The sequence below is a fragment of the Vespa mandarinia genome, chromosome 4, assembly GCF_050613455.1.
Source record: "Vespa mandarinia isolate Hongniang chromosome 4, ASM5061345v1, whole genome shotgun sequence".
NCBI classification, from domain to species: Eukaryota; Metazoa; Arthropoda; class Insecta; order Hymenoptera; family Vespidae; genus Vespa; species Vespa mandarinia.
In genome coordinates, this window is record NC_140813.1 from 7,348,610 (window position 1) to 7,361,243 (window position 12,634).

Genomic DNA, 12,634 nt, shown 5'->3' on the forward strand with positions numbered 1-12,634 from the left:
ATTATAAACACATTGAATGCTGTGAAACTCATTGATTACTAGCATTCTTTTTATAGCGTTTTTTTTTTAAATATTTCTGTAATTCCTTTTGTGACATTTTATGACAAAACATATATTTGACAAGTATATTTTCTAATGTAAAAATAAAACCTAACGTAAAACGTATAACAATGAATTCTTCTATATCTTTATATCTTTTATCTAAACAAAGTCATGAAAGTTATTAAATGAATTAATCTAATTGTACAAACTCGATTCGATACTTAACCGTATTAAATCTTTTGTGTAGTATGGTTATTCCGTTTGTCGAAATTATTTTTGCTCGCACAAGCGGTAATGTATGCTCAATCAATTATAACCCAGAGCCCTTAATCCTGAAGATTTAGGGTCTGAGGTTCATCTTTTGTTTAGATTTTATATACACAATATAGAAGAATATATGTAAATGACATACAAATAAGATAAGCTATTCACACAACAGTAAACGATAAAAATGCCTTGCCGAAAATATTCTAGACTTTAATGGGAAAGAATTAATACAGTTAATTTTACCAAATAGAGAATATTTTCTATCTATTAAAGATTTTTGAAATGAAACTTCTGTAGTAAGAGATGGCAACGAAATGAAACGAAAGAAAGTAAAACGGAAACGAAAAAAAAAGAAATGACAAGAAAGAGAGAGGGATACAGAAAGAGGATAAAAGAAAGTGGGATAAGGTATAAGCTGTGCGTTATTGTTTTTCTTGAGCGTAAGAGAGAGGTAGGAAAAAAGAAAAAAGAAAGAGTAGAATATGACGACAAGCCGTACACATATATTGTATACGTTGTGTTCTCACTTTCTCACTCATCCATCTCTCTCGCTCTTTTATCCTTTTCACTTTTCCATTCACCCTTTTTCCTTTTTCTCTCATCCCTCCATAATTTTTCTCTGATTCCATCTGTCTCTCAACCTCTCGTTTTTTTTCCAATCCACGTGTCGGCCTGTCAATTACATCAAATAAAATAAAATAAAGCAATATTTTTATATAAATAAATTATTTTCAATATTTTTAATATAATCTATACTGTTTACAATTTATCCTTCTCTCTCTCTCTCTCTCTCTCTCTCTCTCTCTTTCTTTTTATTCTATCTTTAAAATTCGCTGATAAGCAGCTACATATAATAATAACATTGAGAATTAAAGTTAAAAAAACTAAATTAAACTAAACCAAAATAATTATAAAAAGTTTCATTATTTCTATTATATGACAAATATCGTGTGATACTGCATAACCAATATTTTTTTGATTTCTTGTTTTCTTTGCGTTAAAATTCTGCAACTGTAATTACTAATTCTATTAACATATTGATTGCCACGCCAGATTTACATGTTTTCAAGAGCAACAAAAGTTTAATTATTCTAAGGATATAATGACAAATAATAAGAAACATTTGAACCATAGCACGGTCACTACGACCATCCATCAAGCGAATATTCCCCATCGGTGAAACAATCTCCGGTCACAGGTAATCAACCTAACAATCAATGTGTTAATTGAAAGAAGAGTAGTTACTTATTGTTATCGAAGAAAACAAAAGCAGTCTCCTTGTACTAATAAGGTTTCGTAAAGTACAAAACCTTCCAAGCACAATAGAAAAGTATACGATATTACTTGTTTTCAAACGAAAAACGTACCTATGATTAATGTACCTATATAAATAAATACTAAAATACTAAAAGACCAATTCGAGAAACGACAAATAATTATAAATTACTTATAAATTATCTTCCAATTAAACTCAAAAATATTATATACAATTATATAAATTCAATTTTGAGACGAAGTTATTTTCAACCATTGCAAAGTCATGTATTCTTTAAAACAGTATTTATGTAAAAAATACAATATATATGCTTCAAAATGTTAAGTTGATTCACACTAATTATTAAAAGGGGGGGAATCTTCATGATAAAAGAGAAAGAATGGGGGAGGGATGAATATTTCATATAAATGTGTACCATCCGACATTTTAAATTAACATGACACCAGAGATCATTCTTCGAAATTCAAAATAAAACCTAAAAAAACCTAAAGTAAAAAAATCTTAAAACCTTTCGTTTGGAATTAAATTAACCGGGATAGCGCGAACGCAGTCCCGACTACCAAAAATTATACGCCCGAGATATCCACATTAGGGATATTCGCAAGGGTCAGCTCAACCGTAGTGCAATGGAAGAGCCTCGCCCTGGAGGAACCGCCTTCTTGATCACGGTAACCTCTGCGCCAGGTAAGTATGCTTTTTCATCGTTGAACACGATACTTGAATACAACTATGTTGCATTTTGCTGTGAGTAACAGATTCGACTATGCGCAACATAGCGGCAAAAGAGAGAACTAAATTCCTTAACGAGTCGAGCTAACTGGTAATCTAGAGTAAGAATATGCGATAATCGTCACGACATGATTAGCGACGAATTCAAAGAGATAAAAATAAAATAGAAATAATATATAATACAAAAAAAGAAACAGACCATATAAGTAGGAAAGAAATTATGTTTTCACATGGAGATAGAAATCATCCACCATCAAATTCCATACATTAATTCGAAAGATTTATACAATTATTATTTTTTTGATGTAATGATATAAAGTTTATTAAATCATTTTTTGCGTCTTTATAAGATATGTCTACTAGATAAATGATTGATATTTTCCTTTGTCCACATCATGTACATTTTTCCTTAACAAGGACCATTCCACAATTTGTAATAATCTACAAAAGAAAATAATTACTTAATTATTAAACACAAAACTATATCGATTTTGATATCTGCTAAATAACAGAAGTCAATATTAATAAAAGGAAGATATTAAAAGAAGGATAAAATTCAATAATAATAGATATTTTGGTTAAAAAAAAGTAAAAAGTCTTATAATATTAGGAAATATTCTTAATTTATTAATTCGAATGTTTCCGCTTGTGATATAATATAATTATTTACGATAATATATCGATTATTAAACGTTCTCAACATATTTATAATTACTTACTCGTTCTATAAATAACAGTAATGTATCTTGTTGTATTCTTCTGCGGAGTTATATGAAAACGAGTACATTTATTGTAACAAAGCATATGACATATGCTCGAAAAGGTTTTGTCTTCGAAGTCGCGATCACGAGCGCAGATTGTTTCATCACCATTACTACTGTTGCTTTTTTTTTCACTCGTTTTCTCATCCGGAACGATCGTAGTCATTTCCTTTTCTCCAGGATCGATCGTACTCTTCACATTGCAATGGTTGCAGTCGCACGTAAAAATATTTTCCTGTACCGGCAAAGACGCGCATAGCATCACAAATACGACTGCTATTTTTAAAAGAAACTATCATTTAACACTGTTTCAGATATCTTATTTGAGGAGAAAACAAAAAAACAAAAAAAAAAAAAAAATTCTTTTCTCGAGTAGCTTTATATTATTCATTTCTTTTTACAAATATTGTAATAAATATATTTTGTCAGTGCTTACAAAATACAACAGCTATCACGTGACTTAATCCCATGTTTCAAGATTTAAAATGTAATATCGAAAATGCAGTAAGACCGATAGGACGACTCTCAAAGTCTTTCCGTTCGATTAAGAGTTAAGTCGGTACGTGACTGTTTCGATATCAAAAACATTAACACATTGACCTCTGATCTTAACGGAGAAAAAAATTATTATGCGTGCGCATCTATGATAAGTCAGATATACAAATGATGAAATTGAATATTCTCGTGAAGGAAGGTATTAGAGTTAACAATCAAACACAATTTTAATTAAAATCAAAGATAATTTGATTTATCGAATAAAATTTCTTATGCTGTGGATTTTTTATCCTGGTAAATACTGTTTATTATATATACGCTGTAAAAGAAAAAATCTAAAAACAAATATACATAACATACTATGCAATATAGCAAAATGAATTCAATCTTGAAATTGAACTACGCAATTTTCATTTAGATTTTGAATTATAGTCGAAATGTAGAATTTCGCATTGTTCGACTCTCCATTTTGTAATTAGCTAATATAATTAGTTTAAGGACGAGTCATTGTCAAGGAAGCAGGTACGTTTGAGCTCTCGATTTAGTTGATTTTCTTGCCGCTTTAGAGCGCTATATTCGAATACATTTCTCATCAGAAATTCAGAACAGGACACTGTTGAAACTAGTTGGACAAGAGGGGAAAAGCATACTTACCTGGCGCAGAGGTTACTGTGATCAAGAAAGCGGTTCCTCCAGGGCGAGGCTTTTCCATTGCACTACGGTTGAGCTGACCCTTGCGAATATCCCTAATGTGGATATCTCGGGCGTATTATTTTTGGTAGTCAGGACTGCGTTCGCGCTATCCTGGATAAAATATGTGTAAAAAATAGTATTTATTTCTTTCTCATCCACTAATATTTTACAATTTCTCCTCTCCTCCTAACTATAAAAGATTCATATAACAAACTGGGTTGTTTGCATAATAAGATACCCTGGATACTGAATACGAGGTAAATATTTGAAATGTTCTCTGAAGAGTACGACTGGTGGAAGCTTCTAACATCCTTCGATGTAAAGTGAGGAGGGAGGAGAGGTCATGGCCTGTAAAGAAAAAGGAATTAAGCAGATGTAAAGCTCTCGATTCACCTGTCGACCGATTCAGAATATAAACTTTCAAATTAACCTATTCGAGAAGGCAAAGAGAATAACGCACGCATAATATTTGCATATTTTTAAAATAAAGAAAATATTCGATTGGATTTGTTATTACTATTACATATATTAGAATGAAAATTATACAATATTTTTATATAATAATTACGATGAATCATTATTTTGAAACTACTTAGAGAATGTTATGTTAAACAATCTGCTCTATAATAGAAATGCTTCGTTCAAAATACATAAGATTTATTAATTATAACCCTGACTACAAATATAAATGTTCTTATAAAATACGCACTATACGTTAATGGACAAAGAAAGGAGAGGTGATACACGTTTATGATTTTGAAATCAATGTGCTTTATATAACCTTAAGTAAACAATTTTCTTGCAAGGCGTCCTTTCCTTTCAACACCAGTACATCTTTGAGATATATTGCATGACAATAGGCGTCTTCTAACAGCTGACAATCATTTAATGTTGCGACTTATGAACTAATTTGCATTTTATCCCGAGCATCCATTGTTCGAGGTTATTGTTGATGAGAGGGCTTACGGTATCCGTTCGAAGTTGCAAACTGGCACAAGAGAGAAGGAAAAGCCCTCGTCGATTTCTAAAGCGCTAGTATTTTCGAAAGCTTCGTTGAAGGATGAGAAAAAAAAGCAATTTCTTTGATTGCGCTTGAATCAAAGAACATGAACCTTTTTAGAATCTAAAAGACCAAAGCATTTTACATCGTCACAGGTTTACAAAGTCACAGAAAAGTTATTGATTATTAAGTGATCAATAACTTTCGATAGACAATACCTTTATACAATGCAGAGTATTTTTTACAAAAATATCTCTTTTTATGAATCATCTGACGAATAGCGGAGATCAACATCGAATCACGTGGAATAGAGTACCATATTCCAATTTTTCGATGACATACTTCCCCTTCTACTATCTTTCCACTCTCTATCTCTCGACCTCACTCATATTCTCTCTCTCTCTCTTTCTCTCTCTCTTTCTCTCTCTCTTTCTCTCTCTCTTTCTCTCTCTCTCTCTCTCTCTCTATCTATCTATCTATCTATCTATCTATCTATCTATCTATCTATCTCTCTCTCTCTCTTTCTCTCCTTCACGACACTTGCTTCTATTATGCGCAATAGAAACGAAACGAAACGTGAATTCGATGGAGTTCCAGGAGCTGAGGGATGGGAAAAGAGGTTGCAAGAGGTCACGGAAAATTGTCAATCAATGCGACCCATCTAGGCTTGATTACAACTTCACCATCGTGTTCCTAGTTTGTTTGAGCTCCCAGATCGGTTGACCGAATTTTTATACCGGACTCGTGAAATTCGGTTATCTTCGTATCCGAATATAAATATTCGCGGTTTAGCTTTCTGTCGGTGCCAAGAAATTTTTCCGTCGTTTTGCGATTCCACGTTATATAAAATATTTCTACTCTTCGTATTCAGATGAATCTCTTTATAAAATATACTGAAACATCTACATTTGTTTGTAAAATATTAAATTTTATCGATCTACGTCCGTCTGAACTTTTGACTTTTCTTCTTCCTTTCGTTTTCTTTTTCAGATATCATTTTCAATATATACACATCCGGGAATAGTGCACGTTTATATATATATATAAGTATAGAGTGAATCAAAGGACTTTCAACCTGATAAATTTAACCTCCATCGCGAATATAAAAAAGCATTTAATTTTAAAAGGACGCGTTTAATTTATGTTACCTTTCACAAAGGATGCCCACGTTGTACGCCCATTTAGAGGAAGAAACTTTCAACCACGATCATTTTAAGTATGCTAGATTGATCCCTTTGTAACAACGATCGAAAAAGAGAAAGAGAGAGAGAGGAGATAGGGGAGAAGGAAGAAAAAGGTATTATTAACATTGCTACAAAGACGTCATTAATGATGAACTACAATTCTTTCACTAAATCAATAATCCGTACATGTACTACGAGTCTTGACACGTGACGACCTACGTTCATCTCTATTCAGAGAACATTTCACTTACGAGTTATTTTTCTCGATAATAATAGCGGACATCCCCTTTACGTTGGATGGACGTCTATCTCGTTTCTTTCTTCGCGTATCTGTGCGTGCACATCACACAACGTGCGTCCAGATGCGACTATTTCATTATCATCGAACGAATGCATCGACGAATCTTTGATACAAAGACTTACATACAGTTGTCGTAAATAAAAATAAATAAAAATATTCAGACAATATTTGAAATTGAATAACTTTTTTTAATATGAATAAAAACAAATCTATTCGGAATGTATACCGAAAAATTAATACCGAAAAATTAAAATTTGGAATAAATATCAAATGATAAGTAATATATGAAATATGTTTAGTAAAATGAATAGAAAAAGAAAATTTATTCTCTGTTGTACCTCTATCCAATAAAAAATATAAAATAAGCTATTATACAGTTTTTGTATCGAACATATTTATAAAAAAAAGAATATAAAAAGAATACATTTTGTAGATTTAATCGTCTTAAGTATATCTGATTTAAATCCAAAAATCTTTAAAATGATAAGTTTTACGATATAATCAAAAATCATTTTTTGCTTTCAATATTTCGCGTATTTAATATATTATATTGATTTTACAAATGCATGAATTATCTTATGTAATCACTATCACGAAAGGGTTCGGATTTGAATCCTAGTCTAAATCACCCAAGAGCCCAGCTCTTGTCACGAATCTTAAAATATTACGAAAAAATGTTCTTCGCTGAGGAGGTGATCAGAATAGTTCTGTATCTATATAAAGATTCAAAGAATTTTGTCTAATTCAAAAAAAATTATTCAATTTTCAAATATTTGTCCAAATATCTTTATGACTCACTATACATAATAGATTTCTGGGAATAACTTATTTCTTTCTTTGTATTTTATTTGGATTCAACATTCAATCAATAATCACTTGGTTACTTTCACTCACATATCATTTAAATCATATCATGTAGAAAAGTTCGGCAAATCCAAAATGATGTTAAAATTAATTTTATCGATATTATAATAACATATTTTATAGGATACAATTTTTATGATTTACAAATAACCTATTAAAGAGCAAAATACATCTATGCACGTTTAAATAATTTCTCGAATTTTCTTTATTCTCATTTCTGTGACAAGTAATTTTATTAACATCGCAAATAGTAACCACCTAGGCAGACAATGTTTCGTAATTGCGCGTTCTTTGTGAAGCAGAAGCAAGGTCGATATACGCGTTTGCAATTATGTGTGTCACAAGAAAGCACTCGATCGTGGGATACGAGAATGAACGAGTCACGTGCATGCATCGAGTCTAACACCCTTCTTTTCATTCATCGTCCTGACTTTGAACACAACTTCATTACCTACCAGAGATATTTTTACGACATACACGCTTACACGATCGTTACCTCGAGCTTATTTTACATACTTCTATAATTAGAAGACAAGAAAAACGGAACGATTACACTATCAGCGATAATTCGAACGATTTATTTTACAAAACAATTTTAATATAGATATTTTAATGTTTCGTTTGCCTTCATTATCCTTATAATTTTCTCTCAGGTAAAAGTTATAGTCTTTAAAACGATAAGTATAGTGATAAAAAAAGAAATTTTCTTGAAAGTTACTTTTACCTAAAGATTAATCTCATTCACTTATAGAAAACGCAGTTATTCCATTTACATATCTCATCTTGTAAATATATGTTATATTAACATAAAAAAAAAAAGTTTATCGAGGCATATCTATAATTAAGTCGAACAACTTACACATCGAGACAATGATAATCAACCAGGAAAGAAAAAAAGATACAGTAGCAGACGTAAAAGAAAATACTATACGTGACGTGCTCATAAAACGAAGAGGGAAAGAACAAGGAGGAAATTTAATCGGTCTCTGCGATAATGGGTGCGATGCTGAAGAAGAAAGAAGAGACGAAGAAATTTAATTAACCGACCACTTAAAGGAAAAAGGAAATTTTATCGCGTTTCCAAAGAATCATGAACGAACGACTGCCGCTACTGCTGCTGTCGCTGTTACTGAGAACATTTGAGGACAACGTTTCTACTTTCTTCGAGAAGAGAAAAAGAAGAAAGAGAGAGAAAAAGAAAAAAAAATAAAGAAGACAAGGGATGTAAAAGATGACACCCCTGGAGTTTTACCTTCCGTTGAAAATCTACATTTAAGAGGGAACCCTAGCAAACGTTCGATCGTAACCGTATCAAGTCGCAAGTAATTCTGCTGAGTATTTTCCTTCAATATCGTCATTCGTGTCGCGACAACGCGAATGTCTATGTACGGATCTATGTTATATATACCTATACTTATATGTATCTACGTAGTACGTACCACCATGAAGCTCTATGTATAGCGTAATCATTGTAACAGCTAAAGTTAAGAAATTGAATCAATTGTGAATTTATTCGATGAACCTTCGATTCTATTATCGGATAACTTTTTCTCAAAAACGATTTCACTTAAGCTAGGATCACTTCTTTTTCAGCTAGACATGCAACTTCTCGAAAAAGTATCGATAAATACTTGGAAAGACAAAAATGTAATATTAATGTAGAAACGTTTATATTTTTAAATCAATCAATGGATTAATGAAAAAACGAATAATAACGAGAAAAGAACTTACATCGATATAAAAAAAATTTTTTACGTTCGTTTAACTATATCTACTCATTTCTAATAACGTTTACTCACCCAGTCATTTTTTTCCTTTTTATGACACATTTTCCGTGACGCATATCACCTATCCATTATGCAAATTCGTTTTAATAGTTAACTCATATAATCCACGTATCGGGAAGCAGATATTAATGGGCCACGATATTCGTACCGGGATAATGCCGTTGCATGCTGATGAGTAACGTTCATTACGGGAGCATTAGCTAGGATAACGTGTGTGCAAGGATGCGTACTAATCCTGGATTGATAAGTAGAATTCTCTACGTGCTAACAAACATCCATAACGATTCGGAATCTTGCCGAGTTGGCAACACTTCGTGTTCGGAAAGATATTTTCATTTGAATGTAAGGAATTGCGGTATCCTTTTGGGGCCATTTTCAGTCTGCATCTTGGAATTATATTCATGAGAAAGAAAATGAAAGGGAGAGAGAGAGAGAAAGAGAAAGATAAAGAGAAAGAGAGAGAGAGAGAGAGACAAACAGAGAGAAAGGAGTGATCGATTCACAACCAATTATTTGAACGAATCAAATGCGATTCTCCGAGCGTTCGAACTTCCAGAGTACTCAAATACAGAATATATGTAATGGGAATCACGTCGAGTATCCAAAACATAGCTCCCCTTTAATAGTATTATCTGATATCGAGAAATAAACTAAAAGCGAACGATACGATACTACCAAACATTGACAAACTTTAAAGCCATATAATGCCAACTTTACGAGTCTCCTTCGCGTCATCGTCAGAGAGAAATTCGTACTGGTATTATTGATTTTACAGAGTCGTGAGACAAACGATTCCAAGTATACGAGTTTTTTACGAATTAGCACGGGCGAATTTATTTGAGAATATTCGGTCATTCATTCGTTTGAAATCGACGACAAGTGCGATAACTTTTCAAGATATGTATTTTTCGTATCACTTCTCGAAAAGTAATAATAATAAGACGGAAATTTCTTTTTCTCTTTTTTTCTCTCGTGGTAGACGATGGTACGATTTAAAGGGGAATAAATAGTACGAAGGTTTAAAACATATACGGCGAGAAAGCAAGGGATGTATTGCAAGAACTTTGCTTTCTGGTTCTCAGTTCCTGCACGGATGCACCTGCTGGTTCATCAGGCAGCCGAGTCTGCGGTGAATGCGATGAGGTCACTTTCATCCCTCCCAGTCTAGCCGCTCAACGTTCATCCGTACTTTATCCTAAAGCAGTAACCCGCCTACTCTTCCGCGAGTCGAAAACCCCGTTGACAAGGCTGCCCTTTTACTCGTTTGACCAGAGAAGAGAGACAGAAACAGAGAGAGGACCCCTAGATCCGATTACGCGGATACGAATTTGAGATTCTGTAAATCTACCAAAACTTTAACCTACGTCGCAAAACTTTCTCAGTTACATATATAGCAAACAAGATTCACGGAAGATAGATTATATGGATATACCCAACGTGGGTGAGTAGAAATTTCAGTGCGATATGGAAGGAAGGGGGAAACCCTAAATCTAACTTGCCACGTTGCGAATAACGTCGACTGAATACCGCGGCAACGTATTTCTGTGAAACATTTCGTAAGCAGAAAGCGCCTAATGGATACCAAGTTTATGTCTCTCGCGCGACATTTTCATCGAAGGGGCGGCGAAGTGGTGTTGGACTGGAAGGAACATATAAATGCAACGACCCACGAATGCTCTTTGCCCAAACCGAAACACTGATCTCTGTCGTTTCAATTATGTCGAATGACATTACTCGAAGCTTTAGAGAAACTTATTATTATTCGAATGGAGTACTATTTCAGCTATTACAAAGCTTAAAGGAATCGATACATCCTTTGAAAATTTATCCCAGTATATTGTCTACCATGGTATTTATAACGTACCATTTTTTTCAAAAGAAAAACCGTTTAAAAAAAGAATATAGAAATATTAAGGAGTAACTTGGACAATATTTATCTGACATCAGTAATCATATGAACGAGTGCAATTTTCTCCTTACTACCATGTCACCTGGAAACTCTCTCTCTCTCTCTCTCTCTTTCTCACGGATTGATCTCATTTCCAAGATTCGAATCTTCTATTACCATGTACCGTTTCGCGTTTTCCATTAGCCTTTTGCATCTCAATCTCGACGACTATTTTACAGTACTCTAAAGAACTTTACGTGAGGATCGATGACACGAAAAAAAGTTGCTTTTCACCATTTTACGAATTATTTTCGTTCTTTCTTTCTTTCAATTTTCAATTACTGCTTTTAATCGAAAATAAAAGAATGCAGAGAAATTCCTGTTAAAACCATAAAATGCTTCAAAATGAAAGATTAACAGTCGGATGTTCTTTTGACAATTTTCAATCGTCAATTGACAAAGCGATAAAAATAGCAGAGGTTAAATAGAGCGAGTAATTTTATACTTTATATATATATATAAGAAAATAATAAATTCACCGTCTTAATCATTTTCATACATATGTATTCTACATAAATACATACATATGTAGGTATATTCTATTCCATAAAGTAAAGCGGACTTCGACACGCAAAGCCAGTACGAAGTATCACGCGAGCTTAGTCTTCAAAGATCAAATTCTTTATTACCTTCTTTTAGCTCTACCCACGTATTGTCGTAATATTAATATCAAGATACTTTCTGAATTTACTACCATACTAATATCCACATTGATTTATTTGATTTTATGATCTCTGATTATAAATTACGTATATATCACATTAATAAATATATTTCGTTTTTTTATTTTATCCTTATTTAAAACCAATTTTTGAAGTCAACATCTTTAAAATGTTCTACTCGAAAGGTTTTCAAAAGGTCAGCACGATAGAGGGAAAACGAATATACCGCCTCCTTACGATTGGCGCCAAAGATAAAAATCAAAGTGCAGCGTCGTCGGTATCAGAAAGTCGTTCAATTTGTGATACAAGTAACGAGAACTTTGCATAGTACCAGTATGCAATATACATATATGTACTTATGTATATACAAGTACTGATGTGTATATTTATATATACATATAATAAAACTACATTTTCTTCTACTTCTACTTTTACGTTATAGAAATATTTTCTTTAAAGATATACATAGCAAAATATCTGTTAAAGTCATATAAAAAAATTTATATATATATATATATATATATATATATATATATAATATATTTATATATATAATTATTATAAAAGAAATCAAAATAAGAAGGATATAATGAATTCTAATAAAAGTCGTTATGCCAAATTAAAA

General features: G+C 32.3%; 1 protein-coding gene and 2 non-coding genes across 3 annotated transcripts; 1 reads left to right on the top strand and 2 right to left on the bottom strand.

Annotated features, from left to right (window-relative positions):
- Positions 1-2,114: 2,114 nt before the first annotated feature.
- On the bottom strand, positions 2,115-2,277 carry LOC118443224 (U1 spliceosomal RNA). The gene has a single exon (XR_004838615.2). It is a non-coding gene; the product is annotated as a U1 spliceosomal RNA (small nuclear RNA).
- A 298-nt stretch (positions 2,278-2,575) lies between these two features.
- On the bottom strand, positions 2,576-3,655 carry LOC118442964 (uncharacterized). The gene is made up of 3 exons (XM_035869266.2): positions 3,512-3,655; positions 3,034-3,351; positions 2,576-2,755 (listed from the first exon to the last, which is right to left on the bottom strand). Exons 1-3 carry the CDS (start codon positions 3,543-3,545, stop codon positions 2,724-2,726), a joined length of 384 nt encoding a protein of 127 aa, XP_035725159.2. The 5' UTR covers positions 3,546-3,655; the 3' UTR covers positions 2,576-2,723.
- Positions 3,656-4,216: 561 nt separating this feature from the next.
- LOC118443225 (U1 spliceosomal RNA) lies at positions 4,217-4,378 on the top strand. Its single transcript, XR_004838616.1, has one exon. It is a non-coding gene; the product is annotated as a U1 spliceosomal RNA (small nuclear RNA).
- Positions 4,379-12,634: the final 8,256 nt, after the last annotated feature.

Bases quoted from the DNA above. Each gene is read 5' to 3' on its own strand.
- LOC118442964 (XM_035869266.2), bottom strand. From the start codon at position 3,545: ATGGGATTAAGTCACGTGATAGCTGTTGTATTTT. The intron at 3,352-3,511 runs GTAAGCACTGAC...TTTTAAAAATAG, and splicing joins CGTGATAGCTGTTGTATTTT to CAGTCGTATTTGTGATGCTA. The intron at 2,756-3,033 runs GTAAGTAATTAT...TTTCTTTTGTAG, and splicing joins TACTGTTATTTATAGAACGA to ATTATTACAAATTGTGGAAT.